Source organism: Betta splendens, chromosome 6 (assembly GCF_900634795.4).
Source record: "Betta splendens chromosome 6, fBetSpl5.4, whole genome shotgun sequence".
NCBI classification, from domain to species: domain Eukaryota; kingdom Metazoa; phylum Chordata; class Actinopteri; order Anabantiformes; family Osphronemidae; genus Betta; species Betta splendens.
The window spans coordinates 16271197-16297256 of NC_040886.2; the positions used below are offsets into that span (position 1 = coordinate 16271197).

General features: G+C 41.2%; 2 protein-coding genes and 1 long non-coding RNA gene across 7 annotated transcripts in view; 1 reads left to right on the plus strand and 2 right to left on the minus strand.

The window, feature by feature from the left end:
- Positions 1 to 12964, minus strand: part of peak1 (pseudopodium-enriched atypical kinase 1) — a 57141-nt gene extending 44177 nt beyond the window's left edge. Inside the window, exons 1-2 of one of the 2 annotated variants that reach the window (XM_029153884.3) lie at positions 12764 to 12964; positions 1332 to 1441 (exon numbers count right to left, since the gene is read on the minus strand). The gene's annotated coding sequence lies outside the window, so the exon portion shown is untranslated. The remainder of the gene's footprint in view (positions 1 to 1331; positions 1442 to 12763) is intronic. The other variant, XM_029153885.3, reaches the window with a different exon arrangement.
- Positions 11855 to 16180, plus strand: LOC114857428 (uncharacterized). Its single transcript, XR_003786201.3, has 5 exons — positions 11855 to 11969; positions 14033 to 14087; positions 15190 to 15480; positions 15573 to 15688; positions 15913 to 16180. It is a non-coding gene; the product is annotated as an uncharacterized LOC114857428 (long non-coding RNA).
- Positions 16181 to 16822: 642 nt separating this feature from the next.
- hmg20a (high mobility group 20A) lies at positions 16823 to 23548 on the minus strand. Of its 4 annotated transcripts, none has more exons than XR_008695038.1 (9): positions 23430 to 23512; positions 21611 to 21687; positions 21254 to 21463; positions 20211 to 20343; positions 19415 to 19452; positions 18572 to 18647; positions 18148 to 18363; positions 17359 to 17553; positions 16823 to 17270 (listed from the first exon to the last, which is right to left on the minus strand). XR_008695038.1 is itself a non-coding variant. In XM_029153893.3 (9 exons), the coding sequence occupies exons 2-9, from the start codon at positions 21674 to 21676 to the stop codon at positions 17267 to 17269; spliced, it is 876 nt and encodes a 291-aa protein (XP_029009726.1). In that variant the 5' UTR covers positions 21677 to 21687; positions 23430 to 23548; the 3' UTR covers positions 16823 to 17266. The 4 variants fall into 4 exon arrangements, 3 of the variants coding, with proteins under 3 accessions (XP_029009726.1, XP_029009728.1, XP_029009727.1); XM_029153893.3 differs by having other exon boundaries at positions 17359 to 17491; positions 23430 to 23548; XM_029153895.3 differs by having other exon boundaries at positions 17359 to 17491; positions 23457 to 23532.
- Positions 23549 to 26060: the final 2512 nt, after the last annotated feature.

Sequence of the window (26060 nt, forward strand, 5' to 3'; positions counted from 1 at the left end):
TTCAACAAACCCTTTTAGCATACCAACTATAGAATCTTTCAAATAACTGACTATGTATAAATGAAGCTAGCTGATACCTTCAATGCACGGGAAGGCTATAAAATACCACTACCAACGTACAGTCCTTCCACTTGAAACTTCCACTGTTAGACAACTCATTAGGAGAGGCAGTTTCCCAGACAGGATTTGAAAGATCAAGAAAACATTCAGAAAAACTGCATGCCTGCTGTGCAATGAGGAAAAGCAAAGCCCCATAGCTGAGGAAGGAACTCGAGGAAGGTTTAGCTGACATGAGTGGTGCATCAAAAGGAAACCTTACCCTACACAGTGCCACAAAGTTAGCAATGCAGACATAGAGGAAATAATAGATTCCTCTAAATATCAGCAGCTCCTGGATGCAAAAAAAGGACTGGCTGATCGAAGCTCTGCTGAAAATGTGAAACTTGCTTAAAAAAGACAATCTAAAAATATCTCAGATCTTGAAGTCATCAGCAACTGAGAAGAAGACATAAACCCTGAATTGGGCACAGAAAATATTTGCTTAGTAAAGGTTTTATATTTGCTGACATGACATAAACATGTAAAGTAGATTTTACAGCAAATAAACAAAAACAAGTACTATATATATTTTTAGCTCAAATCAAAGAAAATCCAACACAACAAATGAAAAGAAGTATCGGGGGAAGGATGAAGAAAAAGAAAATATCCATGAATGAAAGATAACAGAACAACAGCGATGGCATTAAATGCTGAAGGTCTTACTGAGACAACACATCGCTGCAGTCCCAGACATTAAAGCAGAGGTGGTAATAACTGCCAAAATAGAACACAAACAGTCCAGAAATAGCTGCTCTGCTTTGTAGATGACATGAAGCTACAATTTTAAAATACCTTGGCCATGAAGTCAGAAAAGCATGAAACCCTCTTCCAGGGAGCACGCACTAAAAAGAATCACTCTACATCCACAGAATCGAGCCAAATCACCTTGGATTACAGGGAGTTATTTCAAACATGTAAATTAGTCCGCTAAAACAGCTTTATAGTTGCAGTGTGTCAAAGCTCATGAGTCCTCTTGAGAGACAGAACAAACAACACTCACACAGACCTTCCAGTCTACGTGTGCAATGATTACCATACTATACAACAGACAAGCAGTTGTCTAGGTAGAACCAGGCTGAAGGCGACTATTGAATGTATTTTTTACTTGTTTAGTGAAATAAAAAAAGCAAGACTTGAAAACCGGTTTGCAATGATAGAATAAAACTGCATCTTTGGTATGATTGAGTGTGCAGCCCTACCGCAGCTCATGAACACTAGCAAACTCAGCTTACCAGTAAGGCTATGTGGCTCCCTGTTGTCTTGAGTATTACAGGTCTGAGAGGACTAGAACTCGCTGATTCAGACAAAGCCACATGGCATCTCTGGGTTGCAGCCAATTCCCCTGTAGAGATGAAAAGAAATAAAAAAAAAAAAAAAAAAAGAGCAGGTGTCAGCTTAATGTTAACATCAGGAAGTCGGACACTGCTTTCAAAATGAAAAACTGACACTGAATTTAATTTGTATTTACTGCACATCTTTCAGAACATAATATAACCCAAATTTGTTTTGAATACAGTAATTCCCATAAAGTCTACGTTGGCATGGACAGAATCAGTATAAATTCTACAGCTACCTGTAATTTCCACCAAATGATATAAACACTGAGCTGCTCCACAATCTTCTGTACAAATAAGGAGCAGAAAGCTTGAAGATCGCTCCCACAAAAAGCGAGGCCTGTTGGTAAATGTTTGGGTGCCAGAAATATAAAAGGTTTTATCCTCTTTATTAGAAAAGGGCCAAACATTAGTATTTGGTTTAGCACACGAGAGTAAGAACTCACTACACAACAGAAAAATAACAAACAATTTATAACCCATTCTCCACAACACTGTCACATCCAAATTCTCATTAAAAGCCATGAGTCAACGGAAATTAGGCATGAACCACTCCCTTGCCCTATATTCATGTGGGCTTGGCATCCTAGTTTATGCTGGAGCCGACCATGGAGCATCGCTAGGAGAATTAAACTCTTAGCCACGAGTTAAGAGGGTTTTGCTTACACTGAAAATTTGTTTCTCCCTACTATACATGATTTTACTCCAACAGCAGGATGAACAGGGTCTGTTTATGTGAACAGACGTATGTGTAAGTGTAAACATAAGCATACGGATTTTGCTATGAGCTTGATGAAATGTTTATGTCTCAATATCTCAATCATGTTCTAGCATGGTTATGATTTACAGCAGCCTGAAGTGAAAAATGTTATTTTCCATTGGTAATCAGAAGAGTAACCGAACTGAAAGCACCAGTCCACTGCTGTTGTGACGTAAATGGTTTATTGCAACCCAACAGAACCACACTTTGCACCCACTCAATGAGCCGTGTCTGTATTAAAATGCCTCCACGGGCTGATTTGATTTACAAGCTGCTGTCATAATACAGCGATGCACAACTTTCATGCTCTAAGCCCCAATTTAAAGTGCAATATTTCAAATGTAAAACATGGAACACATGTCTTAAACAGAAGTTAAATGATGCTGGTACGAATAACGTACAACAATACTGCATTTAGTTGAAAATGTGTAGCAGTTTTTAACATGTGTAACACATCCTGGTGTGTTCATACATTGCACAGATATTTCCCCTTCTTAGCTTTGGGGCGGGACTGGATGTGTGTGGAGACTAAGTGGGTTGGGAGGCCACAGGAGGGGCAGCAGACTGTTTGCAATGGTCCATGTCTTCAGGCCAAGACCCAGTTCCCTGTTTGACATCAGTAACCTTTACAGCCTGGGAAATTTGGCATTCCAGTTGAAAGACAAATGCTTTAGATATTCTGGGGATTTTATTATAAGTTGTTAGTAATGCCGCTATATATAACATCACTTCTTGCATATAATTTCAGTATTAGCTGTACAATTTTAAACAGTCAGACATTGCATTTGAAAAGATGTGGCGAGAAAAATCTGCACGCACATTTCTGCTTTAAGTTAACCTGACATAAACTAGACAACTTCTCTCCGTGGTAAAAGGATTATTTCATGGCTCAAGCATCTTGAGGAAAATGAAGCCGGGGTAGACTATGACAACTGACCGAGTGGATTTAATATTTGTGAAAGAAGAAGCATGCAAAGCCAAGCAACTGGAGCTGGAAGCAGCCTAGTAGTACATTAACCATGATGTCATTATTGTACACCTTGGAGCCAGGGCAGAAAAAGCATCAGTGCTGATCCAAGGGCTGAGAACTTGCATTACATTTATATGGCATCACACTATATTTTTAAATAGGATTTTGCAGGAAGACAGAAACAGAGTCTGGGTATGTTACTTAATAAGACCCTGTTTTATTGCAGGCTTTACAAGCTATGCTGCTCTTTCCATTTTTTCCTTTCAGTGGTATTTGGGAATCTATGCTACACCTCTAACGCTCCAACTTTTCCTCCTATCTCTCGATAGGCTAAACGATGCCAGGGTGGGCATCAGACACATGCGAGGACAAAAGGGAAACTCCAGATCGTCGCGGCGAAGGCAGCCACCCGTGGCTGTGCTCAGTGGGATTCCGGTTGTTTATGGTTGGCGCTAATTACAGATCGACGAACTTACCAAGCCCTAGAAACTTCAGTTGGTTCAAAGAAAACACGGCACTGGTTGAGACAGAAAAACACAGACTGACCACTAAAACTGTCTCCACTTGCAACAAGTCAGATAAAGCATAGAGTGACATCAGCTCAATTGGGTGGTTTGAGGACATCAATCAGGATCAAATTCACACCAGAGGGAGCCTATTTAATAGCCGAGCCTCACAATGTTGCAGTGAACGCTTTGCTACTAAAGGCATATGGCGCTTTTGTAAAGCTAATCATGAAGATATATGATAGCTATACAATTACTGGAGTGTCAGTAATTCACCATTTTATGAGAAAATTGTTGTAATAGTCTTAATAGATGTTTTGAATGAAACAATGGACCTGATCTTGATAATAATTGAGTGGATGGAATGTCTTGTTACAGACACAGAGAGCTTTGGATAAAGGAAGTGTCAGGTGGTGACCCAGGAAAATCACCACACCAGCTGAGTAAAATCCAGCGTGCAGTCCCTCCGAAACCTCTACAGCAAAGGAATGCTGAATGAAAACAGAGCAGCTTCTACTTGAAGTCAAAAACCGAAGTATTATACACTTTCCTCTCAGCAGTGTAGCTCTGTCTTATAGTGACACCAACAACCACCTACCACTTTTTAAGCTAAAGGGAAGCCACTAGATTCTGCTCTGTAAATAACTGTTCTAAATAATGTTCCCGATGCTCAGTGTATGAAAACTTATGTCCCAGTCAGTCCACATCAAAAGGTCCAATATTAAAACACCTCTAGAAAAGGTGAGAATGTTTCCTGTTATGAATCTACCATCACATCAGGTAGGAGCACACAGGTAAATAAGACCAAACACACACCTGCATGTCAATTTACATTTCTTCTCTTATCTAGCACAGAGAACACATATTTCATAAAAACATTTCCACTAAAGCCTAAAGAAGCAACAATGGGCAAATCAATCCTTACATTATGTTTGAACATCGTATAATCAGTTTGTTTCCACAGTACAATGTCCCAGCACTGCTTCCAGACGTATATAATCACATGAACACAGGACCTTGTTGTGCTGTGGTCATTTCTTGCCAGCCTCGTGCTCATTGGCTAGTTTGTGCACAGCCCCTGTTACTGTCAGTCAACAGTCTTCGGGATCGCTCCTCCTTCTCTACCTCCCTCCACAGCCCACATCGAGTGGCTGAAAGCCAATATCTGGGCAGGACACCCACCTGCTATCACAATCACCCACTCTAACACAAAGAAAATTCTACAGAAAGAAGTCAGATCAAACAGCAAATCCATGAGCTTGCATGTTCTGTCCAAACAAGGATAGTAGCACCTTCTTAAGTTAAAGTCATCCATTCTCCCACAGATCACTTTTTGTCATCCCCTAGTGACGACCAGCCTGCAGCCCCCGACGGCCTGTCAGCCTGATATAGCTGTGGCATTGGCCTGGGTCTGAAGGAATGGGAGTGTTTGTTTTCTTGCCGTTTTGATCTTTGTGAAACCCACATTCTGCCTCACACCAATCGACAAGTACTTACACAACCGCAGGGGACTGAGTATTCCAGAGATACGGCATGCACGAATATTGCTAATGAGATCACAGCATGGATGGTCTCAGTGTGGACGTGTGCATGTGAGGACGAGTCTAAAAGAAGGGTCTGTGAGTTAAACAGGTAATTTGAGACGCGCCCCTTTCAGCTGGGAAACTGTGGTGAGTCCGCAAATTTAATTTGGGCAGGACCAACAGGATTATTTTCAGAGAAGAGACTTGCTGTGTCAGGCAAGGTCAGGCACATGTTTGTTTACAAGGGGTGAATGCAGTGATGCATTTTCACTGTGGATATTGCATAATGTCTTAACCACCTTGGAATGCCAAGCGACAAATGCTGTGGGTATGATTGTTCTAGTAACTGCGCTGCTCCAGCTGCACAGCCTTTGAAATGTTCCCAGGTAACAATAATATAGAATCAAGTGAGCATCACATCAAGTGTGAAATATTTGTGGCCAGATCTAATCTATTGATTCTGACACATTGAATTTCCTCACATCTTTGTGTGCGCACCGACTGTTAGCTCCAAAAGCAATTACATTGTCTTCATTTATTATTGTACTTTCAAGGAACGCCTGTAATCAAATTATGAATTAAACATTTGACCTTTTTAGAGTTTGAATTTGACTCTGAACATTAAGATGGTTTATTAGTTACATTATCATTGCTCTGTGTCACACTGTGACTGAATAAGTCACTAGATGCAATGGCAATGGTCTCCCCGTCAACAGTAATTCAAATTCTATATTATGAAATGTGGTCTAGTAATCAACTGCTGCTGGGGCCCAAATGGAAAGCATCTCTGTAGGACACATGAACCCCCCATCCCCCCAAAAATACCTTGGACAGCATTATAATATTGAAGATTTTTTTATTCACCATATTGTAATTTCCATATTTTATAGACAAACAAGTATTTTTGAATTTATCATAAAAAATGCCAGCCTTGAATTATTTCTACATATGATACATTTCTATCGTTCTGGATTCAAATTTGTGAGGCATGATGACCTAGTTTAGTGCTCAGAACACTGGAGAAAGGTTTTATACGTCACCAGTGTCAGAAAGTCATTAAGTGTGGATTTGTAGAAAGGCACCACACCCACTGCTTCTATTCATCTCATGTTTAATTTATGAGACTTCTGTATTCCACCAAGTTTTGTCTATGATACATATGCCAGTCCTTGAAGATCCTAAAGCACATATAACACAAATCCCTCTGCAGGCCCAAATATCTAAATGATGGATGCTTTGGAGGCTAACAAACATACAGGCTCACACAACCCACCTTCCAAAACCTACCACAGCTTCAGATGACTCTACATGATCGTATGAAGCCCCCTACTCAGGCCTGTAATCTCCAACAGCAGGCAGGGCTCAGGTTCACGATGGTAAACAAGTTCAGCAGCAGCAAGGTATGTCTGGGAGATTTCAGTACAACACGTAGCAAGTTATTTTAGGATGCAGAGTGAGTCCAGGAGATTTAGCGAGGTCAAAACTTGGCCAAAAGCAAGTATTCCTCCAACACATTGGAGTAAGGCTGAGTTGTTTTAGCCTCGTCCAACATAAACACATACGTGTGTACACATACTTGTGTAGACAGATCACCAGCAACCTGGCAAAGGAGAATATTCCATACATGGAGCTCAATACAATACTGAGGCAGTAAATTGTTGCAGGTCATGTAACGCAGACTCTAATCCTTTAAACTTTATTTTCCTTTTTAATCTGTCAGGTCTTTGACAGTTGGGCTCAGTCAATACAAATTTCTCAGAGCAGAAAACAGTAAAATGTGGAAAGCACAAATACATAAAATAATTTAATCCAAGAAAAAATTTTAAACTTCTGGCATACAGTTTATGACAATGCTAGACATGCTAAATGTTTTTGTTCTGGTTTCCCACAGGCTGGATTGGCTCAAATCCATACCACGGACATGAATTTCTGATCTGAGGTTTAGTTGTATTTTGTATTCATTTGCCCTACCCCATATCCACCCATACCCAGGTTCAATCTGAAATGCAGAACTTTGGGGCGAAGCCTGAAAAGCATTTCGATTCTAAATGAAATTGAAAACTGGATTCTTCCCACAACATATTTGTTAAGTCTTTGGCGTTCTCCCATTGTGCCCTCAGGCTGTGATAGTTCTCAAACTGTGGTACTGGAATTGTCAAGCTATGGGAAAGATCTTTTATTCACTAACTTAATTCTGCATTAATAAAATATTTTTTAAAAGCAGTACAAATCCTACAAATATAAAATCATCAAATAGTAGGAGGATTAAGTAACTTGTTTCTTGAAAACATCTCAACTTATATAGCTTTCTCTTTCTTCAGATATTTCTTTGTAGTTTGTAGTCTTTAGTGAAAAGCCATAGGAATCTCATCAGTACTAATTACACTCGCAACATGATTTATGTATCAACTGCTCTGTTAGTAAGTAAGAGTCTAAAACAAGAAAACATACTGTACTGTGCTTTGAATACAGCACAGTTGGAAGCTGCAGGCTGTACTGCATTCCTTCTCTAATGAATCTCTGAATTAGGTCCTGAGGATGGTCTCCAGGATAGGGAGAACTCCAAGAAACAGAAGTAAAAGTTTCTGGTCAGGAGCAGGGAATTGATTCTACACGCGAGTACAAGAATTTGGTTTTCTTTCTTTCAAAAACAGTTATTCTGTGACCAAACTTATGAAGGGAGTGAGTTATTAAGCAGAGATTAACAAGATACTGTAAAGGCCCTGGAGATGTACAATGACGTAGCCCAACATCACAACTGGTCACAGTTCTGTATAAAAAAAAATATATATATATATATATATATATATATATATGACAAGCCTTAATCACAGTCCATCCAAATGTGTTAGGCCATTATGGCAGATGGACATAAGCAGCTTAAGCCATTAGAGTTATGATCTATGCATCTACAGTCATGTTTGAAATTTAGGACCCTGTGCTTTAATTCAGATGTTTTGTGTGCAAACAGTGAAAATCATAATTGATGCCACTCACTGTAAAGGCAGGATTTACGGGGGTCAGTGGCAGCCAGGTGCTGCAAATCTTAAGCCCTTCATTAACTGATCATCGGCAGGCGGGCAGACGCTACACATGCAGAGGGTCGGGCAGGTTATTGACTTGGAACATTTAAGTGTGTGTAAGCACAGAATTATGAGCAGTGATCTTAGAGAAGTTATTGTTGCTGCACATCCATCTGGAAAGTGCTACAAAACCCATTTGCAAACAGAGTTCAAGGCTTATTAGACCATTAGACCATCATTCATACGTGGAAGGTATCCTGGGCAGCTGACAATTTCTTTCTTCTTAACCTATAAGAACCCACATTTACACAGGTGTCACACAATACAAAAAAACTGTACAGGGCTGTTTTGCACTTGGTTGTAGCTATTCCATGAGCCTTTATTGAGTAAAATAATGAATTAAAATACGAGGGTGCTGACTTCTGTCTCATTTGTATGCATAGCATAACAACTGTGAACCAAAGGTTTACTAAATAATGCATTAGAAATCTGCATTGAAGTTTTGTTTTGTTTTGTTTAGTGTCATACAATGCACTGAAAACAGGCTATGAATAGCCTGATTAATATTTAATTTTGTGTATCCTTGCTAAATAGCAACATCAACTTTACTAATAGCTCATTAGTCAGACGCTGAAGGTCAATAACTTATCAGCAAAGCCATAACAGCCTAGAGTTTCCCAGATAATTACAAATGTTTACAAAGTCAATATTCCCATAAATGGGTCAAACTGAAAACTGTTTAAAATTAAGTTCTCTTTAAAGTAATAGTCAGAAAGGCATGATAAAGATAAGACCAACATAGTAGATTACAGGGATTAGTATTGACAATCACTATTACGCAGTTATAAATAAATACACTAATTACTAGAATCATAGAGCATAGAGGGGATGCTGGTAAGACAACAACACCTGTGAGTCTCACAGATCACAGACCCTGACCTGAGCAGATGCCTTCTGGCTTGACACATACAACATCATGTTCAAACCAACCACAGAATGACTGACATGAGTGAGTCATAACAGTGATGGCGCATCACTGACCGAGTATAACATGTCTCTGATGTAAGAACCCATTCAACTGAGCAAAGGCTGGAGTCAGAAGATTTACGAATTATAATGTGTTTGGAAGCTTTACCTGTATGACTCAGATCACCTGACCCCAACGTTTTGTAGGTGCAGTGTTATGGCCACGTACCCAGTGTAAGCTACAACCTGGGAGTGCCAGCCATAATTACATCAGTACCAAAACAACACAACTGGGTTTAACTGTGCATTGACTACAGACTGAGCTGATGTTTTAGACATGGCTTTTAGCCCAAACTGCACGTTCTCATTTCAAGTTGTGTTTAGGTGAACTGGACTGTATGGAGTGAGGAGCTGACCAAATATGAGAGTGTTTGTTGTACAGGGAAGCAGAAACTAAAACATGAACATAATGCTCCAGTGATGAAAGGTGGATTGTTGTACAGAAATAGAACAAGTGGTCCAATGATTTGGTCAGACTCACTACAGAGAAGCAGATGTATGTAAACTGGATTAGGAGGCAGTACTTTCAGTGTCATTAACTCTTTAAACCCAGGTCACACGTGTTACCTTTCTCAAGCCGTGGCTGCGGGCGAGGGGGCAGGTCAAGGTTAATGTTGTCACGGAACACTTCACTGCTCCACTACAAAGCCCACGCTTACACCTGCAATCTATCAAACAACAAACTAAGCAGCAACACAAATGCAACTTGGAAATTCATGTGGGGATGAAGAATAAGAAAATGCAGTGTGTTATAGCCTTAAAAACACATTCTGGAACTAATAAATACCTGCATGCTTGTGAAGTATTATTCCAGTGGCTGTAATTAACTAACAAATAAGTTGACGCTTCACATCCTGTTTTGTTTTCAGAGAATCCAACTAAGCAGTGTAAGTGTTTCACAGAGTAAACACAAGCATGCTTCAGTTTTAGCATTTAAAATTGAAAGGTCACCACTCCTTTCATTCATAGCTGGCATTTCTGTTTGCTTCCTAAACATGTTTGTTTAGTCTGTTAGAACAACTAGTGATAAGCCTCAGCTGAGGTGAAGTCCCGGGTCACTGATCTCCCTGACAAACCAAAGACTTTCATCTCAATTTTACATGAAGGCCGGGTTTAAAAGAAAAAAAAAAATCACATTGCACGCATCTCACTTTATGCCTGGAGGCCAGAGACACATTCATTGTTCTACAGGATAAAATAAAGCCACTCCGTGTCACATTTATGCCACGTCTGCTAACAGACTGCACAGAACAGTAGTGTAGCTGAATGTTTGTGACGTGCAAACAGGAGGGCCAAAGACAAATACGATATTTGTGACTGTTGAGCAGCTGCCATGAAATAAAGGTCATCTGCTCTGAAGGTTTAGGCATGTGTCACATAGCGCTCAGACCTAATTCCTATCAACACTCTATTGAATCACAAAACCTCTTGTATAAAAACCAAGCTCCCCACGAAAACACTATCTTCCTGTTGCTCACCACAAAGAATGTCAGGTATGTACACAATTCAGACATATGTACAGTCCAACTAATAACTGTTGCAGATTCTTCAGAGAGAGTCTCTTGCGGGGCATTTATCAGAGGGCAAATCTGGAAAAAGGGTAATTTTGCTCATTTTTTATCCCCTTCAACAGGCGAAAAAGTAGAGTCAAAGGTCTCTTTTGTGTGACACTGTCAACCCACAAGCAGCAATCAAAACAAGAGAAAGAAGCAAGAAAAAACAAGACCCAGCAACTACAGTCCCACATGAATGCTCAGAAAAAGCTCATTTATCGAGAGCCCAGTGTCTGTCTTGAATGTACTGAAGTTTAGAACAGAACTGAACCTTTACTGCCCAGAAACTCTGACACTGGAAAAACATTTCACACAAACAACATAAGCACAGTATTTACTAATGCATGTACAGGATTTGTTGAGCTTAACCAATAAGTAGCTGGTGTCTCTGTCTTTAGAACTGAGCCCATTTTGTGCATCTTTCCGTCACATGAAGCCTTGCGATAACTCTCTTTAGGATTAGCGTATGTTAACCAGTTAGCGTTGGATGAGTAATTCACTGGCCGACGTACACAGCAACGCTTCTAACGGCCAAACTCTAACCTATAACTGGACTCATTAGTCAACTGACAGCAAATAAATCAACTACCACTCTCATGAATGATTAATCGTTTCAACTTATAGGCAAAAACAGCAAACATTCTGTGGTTTAACTGGTGTTTTCTTTCCGCATAAATCCAGACCCCAACCATGCACCTGGAACAGTGGTTGGCTGGTTATCTGAAACAGATAATATCTATTCCTTAACATTTTGAATTATGTAACAGTTCACAACTTCCCTGAGGCCCCAGATGTTTAAAGACGAATAACACAGTAAAACGAAAAGCGTGTTTTAACTAAGCTCATGTCTTTCCTACGCCCACAGATCTGTTGTTCAATTTAGCAAAAGCAAAAATTGTATTAAATACTAAAATAAAACAGCACGAATTCTTGTACAGTACAGATTGTGTTTTTTAAGCTGTAGGCTACAATTAAAGCCTCCTCTTGATTTATGGTGACAGCAAATCAAAACACGCCTGAAGATGCACGTGTAATTAAGCATGATGTAATGTGAGGAGCAGATCGTTCATATGGCGTTAATAGACTAACGAACACATGCTCCACTGTGGCAGGAGCTGTGTGAGTCTGTGGCAGGAGGAGGATGAGCAGGTGATCACACTGGTCCCAGGCAGAAGGTAGGAAACGGTCTCCAAAGACGAAGACTGGGCAAATCCCCTCAAAAAGCAAAGTCCATTCAGTGAAGACGGGGTTTGCATTCATTTAAATTAAATAATTCAAAACACTACAAATGATGACAACAGTGAAGCGTCTGTCTCCATTCACATCCACTGACTGTATTATTCTAATAACGTTTAGTTTGTATCACTTTGCTGTAAATGAAGGTCCTTAAAGGGGGTAAAATAAAAGCCTATGACACAGCACGGCGGTGGGATAAAGCCCAAAACAGCCCGGCTCCGGACCCCCGGTGGTCCCGGAGCCTGTTTGGACAGAACGGTGCCGATCCCACTCTGTAAACACGGAGACGCTGGGCTTTGGCGCGCGCTCCTCCGCGAGCCCGGCGCCCGCGAAACTAACTTCTGAGCCACGTAAAAAGACACGAAGCATCCGATTTTACCTCCCGGGCGGGCGGTGACAGAAGGAGCCGCCGCCGCGGCGGGGGCGACCGCGGCGGCGGCGGCGGCGGCTCGGCTGCGGACCGAGCCCACCTCCGGAGGGGGCTAACAGCCATTCAGCTCGCTAACTCCACCGGGCAGCGGTTAGCAAACTTCTCCGCTGCCTCCGCCGAACGTGACATGCGCGTCCCGTGGAGCCGTAATGTTGGAACACGGAGCCGTTAGCTTCGTGCGAACACGCCGCGCCTCCGCTGCACGAACTACAACTTGGCACTTCGAAGGAAACTGCCGAGAGACTTGTGGCTGAGGCACTTTCATTTTGGGGGAAGAGGCACCCGGAGCTAACTTTTTCCTACCTCGTAGCCGCTCTGCGTCGCCGCGTCGGTTCGGAGACTCCTCGGCAGCCGCGAAGCGAGCGCGCTGGTGACGACGTCGTCCCGGGGACACGACAATCCGAGCGCGTTCGGCTCAACTCTTCACCGGAGCCGCTGGTTTCTCGCGCGCGGCTCCGCTCAGCGCACCGCTGCAGTTTTTTTTCTCTACGAGCCCGGCGCGGGAGCGAGCGCTCTGGGAGACTGGGTTGGCCATGGGCGCGTGAACGCGCAAGCGACAAAGCCCCACATTAGCAATGATATTAATGATAATACCAATAGTAGTAGTGGCAAAAGCTACTCATTGTCCCGTTTTATGTCAACAATATAATGTTCTACAGCACACTAGACTACTTTAGGTCTAGTTCGGATTGTTATTTAAATAAAATTGTAAAATTGTACTTCATACATGTGCATACATGAACTCAGGTTCTGAACTGTTAGAGCTGCATTATGACCCAGCTCCCACAGCTCCTGTGCTTTAGCCTGTTACTCTAACCCCAAATGTTATTTTTGCATGTTGATATGTGCATCGCATTGTTCTCCCTTTGATTCCCCCTAAAGAATAAAAGAACACGTGGACGATACGAGGCCGCACTTCAAAGCACAAAATGACTTCAATTACTTCTAATTATGCTATTCAAATCACTGTTTGCATGGCAGAGACAGCTGAGATCAAAAGGAAGCGAGCAGATGTGCCGTGCCAGAGAGCGCCAGCGTATTACAGTTATTGAAAAGTGATGATTGCTGTCAGTGTGTCTCTTAACGACATAATGCCTTTCATATGGGATAATGACCACTGGAGAAGCAATCCCTCCTCCTCTGCTGCGTTTAAACTCTACTGGAAATTCTGATTGCAATTAAAGTCCAGGTGCAAACCATAGCCACAGTTAAGTGGTGGATTTAAATCTAAATTCTTAAATTATGCCTATTATCCCAAGGTTATTGGACCATTCAGGCCTGCATCTAATCATATCAGCATATAAACCACGTCTAAAGTTCTGCATATCTACTTTAGATCCTAGACTGTATCATTTATGAGGAGAACCTGAAGGCAACATGCATTTCAGCGGAGGAGAAAAAGCTCAGCCAGAGGTTGACATGTGGGAATTTCTTTACACATTCCAAGCATTGTTTCCTCCTCCTCCTTACCCCAGTCCAGGGCAACGAGGCCAAGGATTTTCCAGGGCTGAAGCAAATGATGGATAAAGGAAAAGGAAGGATGACTCGCACTTTCCTCTTTTGCCTTTTTAGGAGCAATTCTCTGTTCTGCAGCTGAGGACATGGTTAAAGTGGCACTCATACACAGGTACAATAAAAGATATGAGTTACTAGACATAGATATTGATGATGTTTTGAGCTTTTGGCATATAGGCATAAAACACCTAGATGAGAATTACAGGAAAGGTTGAAACAGTGGCAGCTGTTACATTTTAGCCATATCATTCGTCGAACCTATGTGTTAACACAAGCAAATGACACACAGCACAGGCACCATGTTATCAGTGGATCACACACTTATTCTGTGCTGATTAGAGCGTGTGAGGCAGAGATGGGCCAGTGTGAGTCACTATTTTCAGGAACAGATGTAAAGTTTAAACTGACTCACATTAGCAGGAGTTGAAAATAAGGACATGTGTCTGAATCTGAAGTAAATGACAACATGTCATGAAAATCAGAGTGACCTTATGGCAAAATCTCAAGCAAAACAGCATAAGGATATATGAAATCTCATATCTTTATGCATCTTAAACTCTGTTTAGCTTCCTGTGTCCATGTTCCCATATTTTGTGTTTTACACTCTGATTCAAAGCATTTCTTTCCCCATTGGTTCCATCTTCTGTTTGCCAAGTCCTGTTACTTTTATAAGAACCGATGTTCTCCAGACAACCTGCCACTGGAGAAGTTGCTGGGTGATGTCTTCAAACAAGCTACAGAACACCAATTATATTTATTCTTTGAGGGAAACCATTGGAAAATTTGAAAATTCACTGACCCACTTTTTACTTCTTGATTAGAAACTGTGACACAATAAAAAGTGCCCAAAACTTCACACATGTAGTATTTACTTACTGATTTTTAACTGAGGTCAACAGTGGTTTTCAACAGTCTCTAAAAGAATCGACAGCTATATTGATTTTGTGATTTGGTGCTGGCAAAAAACACTTTAAATGTCAATTGCAGCTTTATCTCTCAGCCCATTAGAAAAGAAAAACATCTCCTTCTTTAGTGTTTACTCTGTTTGGCCCAGAGCACACGCTGCGGAGGACAGAAGATTGTGACCATATTAGTGCATATTGTTGTGCTAACAGAAACCATTTGTGGCCCTGTGACTACTGAGTGCCAATTCAGCACATGACGCCTGACTCATCCTCTCTGCTCTGACTCACCCCCACCCTTCCCTGGTCCAGGATCTGTGGACCTCTGCCGGTGCTGGCTCCACTCCTCTATGTAAACACGCCAGTCCGCGGGCAGGTTGCCAGTCAGGTTGCAGACATGGTCCTAGCGAGGAGGAAGGGTGTTTTGTGTTTCAGTGTGAGGACAAAGCCTGGGTGTGATGGGCTGTTGAAAAGGGGACGAGATGAGGGGCATCATTAGGGACTGGGAACAGCCAAGCCGCTCCTCTGTTAAACCTGCATATGGTCTGCGCTTAAACAGAGAACAGAGGAGAATCAAGAAGCACTTGACTGCAGCTGAAACAGGTCAGATCCTGGACCGAAGGTAAAATGAGATAACCAGGTCTGAGCCATTTCTCTTGACTATTAATCCCTTTTTATTTCTGTTGTTTTCGCAGCTTTCTGTAAACATCAAAGCCTAAAGGGCTGCAGCTAAGCTCATTATACAAATGAGCTTTGAGGCCTGCTGCACACAAGCAGCACATTTCTGAAAGATGATCCCAGAAGTTAAAAGGTAAACAACTCTCTAATAAGACACCGTGTCTCACTGGTCACATAGCGCCACTGGAAAGAATTTACAAACCAGCAGTGAACACGGTAAATATACAGGATCCAATGTATTGCTATATGTTACAAGTTCTACTTGTACAGACACTCCTGGTACTCAGAGGATGACCTAGTTACTACACTTTGATGATTCTCAGCTTTTCACTCACTCCATCTCTTTGTGTTATTTAGTACAAAGTCTAAAGTGTGTCCCAACATACAGTCGGCTCTCTGGGAGCGCAGCATCTGCTAGGGATGTTGTTGGATAGAACACAGTGACACATGCAGCCATTGTGGTCAGGAAGTCTCAGCTGGCAAAAACGGAAATGGCTGCTAGTGAATGGAAAAAGGAAGGGCTCATAACGACGAGTCAAGCACAAATACAGTATGACGACAAAATGACATTTCAGTCCAAAGTAACTGGATAACTCCCAGCCCCACAAATGCAAACAAGTCATTATAAAAATATAACTCACTAAGAAAATGACAGCAGAGCGTGCCCTGTCATTTTGTTCCCCATCAGTTGTTTTCCTGAGGACTTAAGCATCTGAGTGGGAAAATTCCCCCGCATGATACAGTAGGTTATTGTTTCTCCAAAGCTCTGTGCAGCTCAGTGTATGTGTGTGTGTTTTTTGGTGTGTGTGTGTGCGTGTGTGTGTGAATAAGCCAGAGTGCAAAGCAATTTGTCTCTCTCCAGATTCTAAATTACAGCAGAGCTTCTCAATCAGCTTAACCAATCCAAATCTTTAACGCTAAGCAAATAAGCCTGAGCGCTGACCAAGCACAATTCAAAACAGTGATACATTTCAACAGATTAGCAGCTTTTCTATTGTAGACTGACTTCAAAAAGTCTTTCTACTGTGACAAATCGCAGTGGAGATTCAGCATTTAGTGTGGCAAGTAATTAAAAGCTGCTTTAGTATTTAGAGTTCACATTTCTAAATGAAATCCTTTTCATACTTGATTGTGGCCGTTACGTAAACTTCAAAAGAAGACTTTTTGAATCAGAGGGAATACGAAAACTAGGCCAGTTGTATCGAGTTTTCATTTCAGTGCAAAGATATTCCCAGTGTGTCACGAACCTGTCAAACACACAGACTCCTTACGACCTGTAAATATGTTTATTGAAAACACAGGAACACCTTTCCACACAGGAAAAAAGAAATGGCACAATATTTTTCATAACCAGAGCATAAAACAAAATGCTTCCCAAAACCTTTTCTGAAAAAAACTGGTTTCGTGAAACACAAGTATGACAATGGAGGAAGCATTACCTAAAAAAGACCTAAAAGCAAATACAGATCAAATGATTGCATTATTTTATAAAACAAACAAGTTAATAAAGAGAGCATAGTTAAAAAATGTAAAAAATATAAATAAATAAAAGACGATACAACATCTTTACCTATATCAGTTTAGCAGAGTAATAACAGACGGTTAAAATAAAAAGACAACTTGAAAAGGAGATTCAGGATGAAGGAGCAGGGCATCAACCTAGATACAGTTCCTCAGTCCTTTGTACACCATCTATTTGCAGTGTGTCCAATTATCTAGGGCAAAGAAAATAATTTATAATATATTCAACGTTACATCCTAACAGCTCTAACATTAAATCACCAAGCTGGGGAAAGCGGTTACCTCTCTAAACGGTTCACCACGTCTCTCACGGTGTTGATGAGAGACTCGTGTTCCTGTGGGTTGCTGACAATGATGCTGTGGAGCTTCTTCATGTAGGAATCAACCGTGTCAAGGCTGGGCGTCTCTCCGCTACCTGTAAAGTATGACGTTCTTGAATCAGCTGCAGCCTTAACAAATGGAGATGGATTTTGTGATCTGGACACAAAAGGGGTTGAATTACTGAATGACAGGGGCAGATAAAGAAAAGCTAGAGCCGGTGTCTCTGCTGTGTGAGCAGACATTTGACCGGGTGTGGGAGAAAAAAGCTGTGGGTGTGAGCTCAGCATGAACAAGGGGACAGTGGGCACAAGGTCCTTATATCTACATAGTGATTTCAGAACAATTTCGATAAATCTGCTCTGTGGAGTGAACCTGATTGAATGGAACTCGTAATATTGCATGTGAAACAAGCCTGGAGATCAAAGTAAAAGGAAGATTGTGAACTTTGACTCTTGAAACTAATATAAAAGAACTAACATATTGAGCATATGTGTTTATCTAGGCACAGATTACTGGTTTTTGAAATCAATCCAATATTGATTTATAACGTGCTTTAATCACTATCAGCACACATGAAGCCCAGCAGGCCAATCGCACAACTTCAGAAGTAAAAGCAAAGCAATTTCATTTAGTCTTTTCATGCAGAGCAGAATGTTGTTTACAACATCAGAGATTACCCAGATTTATTCTTATAGATTTAGTTTGTTGTCCATTTGCAACTGGAGTCTCAACGAATAACGTGGACCTCACCTGGCAGAGGAACAGCAGAGAAACTGGAGGTGAGCGCCTGACGCAGAGTCTCCAGGTGTTGGTGGAGTAACCCGTTGCGGCCCCTCTCCTGCATCACATCTCCCTCCAGCCTCTCGACAGCCCCACGCATGCTCTCCACGTGCTTCTGCAGCGCTGCGTTACGCTCCTCGTACTCCATGTTGGTCTTACGCAGCTGCCGCATCTCAGCTTCGCGCGCTGTCAAAAAACATACCCACAAAAGGTGAGTTCTAGACAGGCAGATGGACTACAGTGACGCACAGCGCCTGGGGCCATCATCCATCTTTTATTTGCTGAATGCTGTGTGTTTTGATGGGTCTTTTCAGGTTCAGCGCATTGCTAAACATGAAAAGAAAATCAAGGGCAAAGTGCTTCACAGAAAAAGAGAGGGGTTCAAGCCCTTTACCTTTGCTGTGGTTGAGAAACTCCTCGGTGAAGATCGGTATGTCAAACACAGTTCTGTCCTTCCCTTCTGCATCCTTCTGTTAAAACCCAGACACAGTAAGAAGGAAGGAGATAAGCTCAACAGTGAAAGCATCTGGCAAAAGAGACTGACAGTGAGAGGTGGTCATTTGTCTATCTGGGCTGTGGGTGGTTGGTGGGTGACTGATTTAATGCCTGGCCACAGGGGAAATACTGTGACGCAGTTTAAGAAATGAGAAGGCAGAAGTAATTTCATCAACGGCGCCGCTACGATATCAAAGCCTTGCAATACATTTGCAAGAAAAAATGTTTCACAATCAAAGCAGAAGACAGAACAGGTCTCATTATGACATAATGGCATTCCTGCTGAATTCTGAGCCCGTGGTTGTGAAATGCAGAAGGGAATATTCCCACAGTTCTGCAGATAAAGTCACCTTGGCTCTGCCCCTTCAGTGAGTAAGCTCACAGAATTACATTAAAAACAGCAGAAGCCAAGTGTCTGGATCAGAAACACAGGCAGATTATTCACGCTTTAGTCATGCAGCAATAAGCACTTAATGTGCAGCGCAAGAAGAGAGCAAACACGCCAGATTCAAACGCTTAGCGAACGCTGGCAGTCACATTAACCTTTCAACTATTTCCCAAATGCAGAAAACACAAACCCAACATGTGATCGAACTAACGTGGGAGCTAGAGTCCTGCTCCACCTCCAAAAGAGCAAGAGTTGGTGCTCTGCACGAAAAATGGCTGAGGTGTGCTTTCTCTACTACTACTTGATGTGTGCATCAACACACTGAGTGAAATAAGACAGGAAAGTGTCACTAACCTCATGAAGAGCCTCGCTGGCTACCTGGTGCCCAACATCTGGAGAGGAAGGAAAGGATAAGGAAAAAGGGACAGCAGACGATTCACGTTTCCTCTGCAGCAGCGTGCTTTTACCACGTCGTGAACTGATCGAATGAATCAACTGAAATGAGGCAGCTGTACTTCAGTCGAGCACATTTCTCATTAATGTTTGCCAAGGCAGAGCTGTTTATGTCATCAACGGTTTGATATTTAAACTGAGATTTATCCACCGTAATAAAATTGGAAAAGGATAATCTAGACCATGTGTTGTGTGAGCAACGTGACGGCTCCTTGGCCACAGGTTGAACTATGACTTGTAACCTGGACTACTACGAAGAATCTCCTCTTAGTGCCAGATTTCCACTGACTTAGCAAAGCAAATACTGAGGTTTTTTTCCGGTAATCAGTGGAATACATTTAAATTATTTTGTTCAGTATTTCCACCTAAACGCATAAAAATTAACAGAAGAAAGGCCAGAGCCTACATTTGAACTACTCTCAAGCATTTTAATAAATTGCTCAAGGTATCGTGAAGGTCAAAATTCCAATATATTTATGAAACAGAAACAAAAAGTGCAACAACAAACTCACTACCTACTGCAATTTATGACATTTATTATTGTACCCGTCTGAGCAGGAATTGTTTACCATCCAAATGTTACCAGACGTTTGACGAATCTTAGCTACCATCTACTATTTAAAGTATAAATCCTTCATTAATGTGGACTAACTGCTCTGCCATTGTGTTTTATTGGTTGATCCCAAGCAGACCTCACCTCCCCTGTGTCTCTTGCCCTTCTGTTTTTCCTGGACTTTCCTGGTGAAATGTTTGTAGGCCTCCGTTTTTTGATACTTCTCCAACTCCCGCATGTAGCGCTCCTTATCTCGCTCTGCCTCATCCAAGTATCGCTGCGGACACAAGAAAGAAAAGGTGAGAGGTGCTGGGAAGGATCAGAATGGAGGAAAGAGAGATCTGGTGAAACAGAACGAAGGAGGATTTTGTTGAGTCGACACAAGTGGGAGTAATTATTATTAATCAGGATTAATTTTCTACATGAATGACCTACATTTTTTAAAGGCATTTTGTAATGTAATTGGTTTAGAAACTCTGAGAAGAGCTAATAAAACTATCTTCATATAAAGACCTTGTCCCAGGATACTGAGAAATCTGATTCAGTAAAACAACATCATTCCACAAATCAGCAAGGCATCCAGGCTCTATTTTAGCTTTGGATTTAAAATCTAAACACTTCCAGACACGTTCCACTGAGTAGCATAAATCCCTTAATCCCTTAAAGTGACAAATCTGACTGAACACCTTTATAATAAAGTTTCTAATAATACAAACAGCCAGTCTTATCCCTTCTAAAGTCTTTCTGCTATCCTTGCATCCCAGTTGAGGACGTTTCTAGGACACAGCCACCAAGACATATCAATACTATGTGTAAAAGGATGTCGAGCAGCTACAAAACATCCTGTAAGATGCCAACACTGACACCACAGTCTCTGTAGAGCTTTTGTTCCTGCAAAGGTTTTGAGCACAGACAACAATCTGATACAGGGCTCAGCTGGTTCAACAAAGTGTTAAACTAGACTGGGGATGGTGTTAAGTGGTGCCATGCAGCAGACTTGCTGCTACTTCAATTATTGAAAGCCAGAAATCAGTGAAATTTAAAAATCTAAATAACTATAATAATGTTTTCTGCTCGTGCCAGTAATCCTGGACATTGTATCATAAACCTAGGAAGCAGCACAAATGCTAGACTTTTCATTCATAGTTGTCAGTGTGTGGAATACTGTCTGGAGCTTCTTCACCTACCTGCTTCTCCTCAGGGGGCAGCTTGCTCCACTCGTTGCCCAGCATCCTCGTGATCTCAGGGAAGGGCACGTCTGGACGCTCTGCCCGTAGCTGCTCCCGTCTGTCGTTCATGAAGCGAACGTAGCCTGTCAGGGGAGCCTTGGGTGCGTTGCTGTCCTTCATCGGCTTCTTCCTCTTCCTCCCCTTGGTCCAGCTGCCACGTCGCGGTTTCTGCAAGGAAAAAAGTTCCAAAATAAAAAGCTTTGAAGGTTCAGGTAGCAATTCCTCATGACATACACTAGCAGGACATTCTTGGATTTTAAATTCCTGGAAACTATGAAAAATGTGTAATTCTATATCTGAGTTTTCAGCTCTTACCTCTTCTCCATTTCTCTGGCTATTGCTGTCAGTATTGCCTGCAGGAGAGCCTGTCTGCTCCTCCATGACGACTAGGACTACAGATAAAAGATAAAACAACATGAGCGGTTATAGTACAAAGGTGTTATAGTATATGAGTCTGTTGTCTCAAAATGTTCATAGTTTTTCATATGCTCTGTAAAGGTCAGTGAATAGTTGGCTGGGCTGAACTGATGGCATGGGGCATTGTTACACCGGAGGCTGCCAGCCAGAAAACAGAGAGCAGACCATTATTTGTACAGTCATATCGCTTTTTGGCTTTTTGTCCAAACTCCTCCAGGCCTTGGATCTAAACCCGCTCTTGGCTGGCCACATTTCCTCTAATAGAAATATCTTGCTGCTATCAATTATTATTGAGCGAGTGAATAAAAAAAGGCCATCGACTCACTCTTCAGACACTATTATAGCCTATTTTAAACAAGAGGAAGTAGCTGTGTGCTACTGCACCATTAATTAGAGATAAGAAAATGCCTCCAGGCTCCGTGAGAAACTCAGACCCTGTTCTCTGGCTGAACCTTTGGTTTCACCACATTTTATAGAGCTATTCCAGTTCAGATATGGGGGTTAGTAAAGCTAATCATACTGTACTTATTAACTTCAATTAACTCAAGTAACTTCAAGTAACAAACTGGATCTTTAAAATTAGCACCAATATCCTTGTGTGACTTTTTGCCTCTTCCATCATCATGTGGGAAGCGAGTTTGTGTGTTCTGGATGTGGTTAATGCCCCCTGCCACTAAACACTGTGGGAAAAGTCGCAGAGGAATCAGTCGGTTTACCACAAAAAAAGACCTTTTGGTAAAAGAATACGAAGAGAAAATCCCTCGCAGCAAAGAGTTAATGTAAGTTGTGTTCCAATTATTTCTTTAGTGTCTGAAATCAGTTTCCAGGGACACAGCTGGGTTGATAACAGATCTTGCCAAACATGTGACATATTTTATAAAGCTGATCAGAGAGAGACAATAAATATTAGGAGAGCGATCATAACAAAATGCAGACTCTTAAGACTAAAATAGTATGTAACAATTAATAAAAAATAAGAGAGTATGTATTTGGCTTTTAGGGTCAATGCAGCAGCGCCCCCTGCTGGCCGACAGTCCATGATGGCTGCAATAATAAACTGCATGGAGCTAAAGTAGTACACAGTTTATGCGCTACGTGTTACACATAGTTTGGGTTTATAGTCGGTGCTTGTGTTTTTGTACCTTCTAAAACATTTCATATCGACCCTTTATCTCTATTGGTTGTAACTGTATGTATGTATGGCACATAACGCTCGTGTGTGAACCCAGGCATGTCATAGTCGGGTGATGTTGTTAAAGGAGCACCAGGGACGAAACAGGTTTTAACCGCATTGCTCGTGTTACAAATTAAATTGAGGGGAATGTCACTCCAACTAAAATGCAGCCGATAAACCTGTTGTGGCTGGCGTTAAGCTCGATATTAGCTAGACGAGTCAACGTACACCTTACAATCTGTAATACATGCACTTCTGCACTACGGTTGTACGAATAGTACCTTCCATCAAACGTCATGAGACACATGAATTGAATTACGTAAATACTAAACGCACATTTAAACGATAACCTAACAAGGAACTGGTAAAGCACTAACATACCAGATTGGTGAGCTAATAGCTAACCATGCTGCTAGCTAGCTTGAGTAAGCTACACGCTAACACACAAGCAGTTAACGTCAGGCTGAGGCTATGCACGATTATTAAGCCGCTACTTAACAATCATGTAACGAAATAATTAGTAACCGTGCTAAAGAAACGAACCTTAGACAACGTAATCCGTAGTCGTACCTGTACAAATGATTCCTAATCAAAACAATACAGCAGCTACTTCATAGAATCGCAACGCATAGACCGGCGCATAGGTAGCGTCAGCGTTAGAAACGCGAATATGTTTACTTACCTTTTTTTAATTTTCTGTCAGAATTTTGCAATAATTATGCCGATGCTTTGTCAAATAAAAAACATTGTGAAATTCAATTACATGAAATAATATGTCAAATATTAAGTCAAAAAGTAACCAATGTATTTACACTTATTCGATACAAAGTACACATGAGAGCCGGCAGGGTTGTAAAATAAATTTTGCACAGTATCCTTAGTAGTGTTAATGGAACAAACACATGCCATCCGACTAAGTTTCTTTTCTGTTAGCGCAAACAGCTCTATACACTGCGGTTCTGTGCCCCGTCGTTTTCTTCATGTACATATTACACAACAGTTCAGTCTCATTAGGAGCAGTGCTGCCCCCCTCTGTTAGTTTGGCGTAAATCCCACATTCATGTTAGTTTCTCTGATTCCAAACTGAAAGAAAGATAAATAGAAAAATAAGATGACATCAGACCCTAGGAGATGTGTTACGTGCATGATCTGAGAACCTTTTTCCAGGTACTATGATTTTATTCTATTTATTATTACTATTATTATTTTTACTATTACTGCCGAGATGCATGCTGCCCATCAGCAGTAAGCTACGACCTTATATTGATATATACAGTCTATTACTACTGTATAACTTACTACCATGAGCACATCATCCATGTTATTTAATATAATAGAGTTCATGCATTCTGCATCTTGTGTTATTACAGAGATAAAAAACAGAGGCCTCTCAGTCTCCAACCGAGAAAAAAAATCCCATAATTTGAGGAACACAGAGAGAGCGAGAGGAGAGAACTAATATTCTAATTCCAAATTAACAGCTCTCAAATCAACACCCAGGCGGGAGTAACCTAACTAGCTGCAGCCTAATTGAAACTCTGATTGCCATCTCATCGCAATTATCCAGAGTTAATCCAACCCAATTCTCCAGCTCATTACACACAGGCTGGCAACATCCAGTCGCTGCGTGGAGTTTAGAAAATAAAGTCGCAAACAAAAAAAAGCATTTTGCTTCGAATGCTCCTCAAACTTCACAATTTTTCTACATAATTAAATCAGATTTCTGAGGATAAAATGTTTTGCAGAAAAATTCATCTGAAAAAAATAAATGGTTATTATGCTGATATTATTATGATTATTATGATTATTATAATTATTATGATTATTATTATTATTATTATTATTATTATTATTATTATTATTATTATTATTATTATTATTATTATTATTATTATTGTTGTTGTTGTTGTTGTTGTTGTTGTTGTTGTTGTTGTTATTATTGTTGTTGTTGTTGTTGTTATTTCTTCGTGTTTTTATTTGCTCTATTTGTGCTTGAGGTAAAACGTTACCAAACATTTTTCGTCTGTAGGTGTTGAGACTTGACACATTTGGTTTAAGCTGATGCTTTAGGTGTCAGAAATGAAAACTCTCACCAGAACCTGCTGCAAATACTGGTTTTCTAAAGTATTTATAGGCACATATTTTTCTATGGGGATTTGTCAGCAGTTACTAAAGCAGGTACAAGCAATAGTTGTTTTAATTTAGTTGAAAGCAACAAATAAAGCATCTGCCAATAATATTTTAATCTCTTCCAGCAGAAACCTCACACTGAAGCTTGCCAACAGTCTTAAATTAATAATGTCCGTAGAATCATGCTTGTCACTAATTGGCCAAGTTGGAACGCGAAAGTGATGCAGGCCAACTGTTCTACTCCCAGCAGTAGCATGTCTGAGTTTTTTATTTTTTCTTTGGATTTGAACAATTCAGCATCAGTGGTGACTGGTAGTTTTGGGTAGAGGCACAGCAAACAGAGCTGACGAAATGCTGAGCCAGGATCAATCATCTCTGAACCGGAGACTCTTCGGATCCCAGCGGACCTGCGGGGCGCAGTGTCCAGCTGTCTGCGGTGCTGTTATCCACCTGTCACGCCACGTTGAATCATCTGCTCGCAGCATGAGAGGTTTAGTGCGTTCCAGCCGCCGGCACCCTGTGGGTTGGTCATATGTCCTGGCCAGGTGCCTGTGTGGCCTGCACAGAGGGGGCAACGTGGGGCAGCTCAGCACACGGCCCATGGACGTAAGGCTGCTAATATCAGGATAAGAGGATTTCATTTACTGTATCAACTGATAGCACAACAATGGGAATGTAAAATCACTAACGCAATAACAACAAACCAATAATTCTACTTTAAAGACTTAGACTTAGACTTTAAATAGAGACACATTAGCAAAAAGGACTTGACAATTGCATGCACTCACCAATAGCAGTGTAAAGGTCACAGGTCAACCCTATAGAGCCAATGACTGGCAGCAATATAGTAATGGATATTAATCAGAATCAATTAGGTTCAGCAGCATCAGGTTCTCATGCTTTAAAACACGTCACAAAATGAACACAGCAGTGTTGTTTGAATACAAATACGCCTACATATGCTAAGTTATGTATTCATTAGCTTAGTGAATGACCTCATCAGAACAACTGCGTATGGTTCAGTGTCTGCAGGGTATCAGGCAG

Excerpts from the sequence above, each read along its gene's own strand:
- hmg20a (XM_029153893.3), bottom strand. The coding sequence starts at position 21,676 with ATGGAGGAGCAGACAGGCTCTCCTGCAGGCAATACTGACAGCAATAGC. Across the intron at positions 18,364-18,571 it reads GTTTCTCAACCACAGCAAAG|CGCGCGAAGCTGAGATGCGG; the intron begins GTAAAGGGCTTG and ends GTTTTTTGACAG. Across the intron at positions 17,492-18,147 it reads CTCTGCTGTTCCTCTGCCAG|GTAGCGGAGAGACGCCCAGC; the intron begins GTGAGGTCCACG and ends CATACTTTACAG.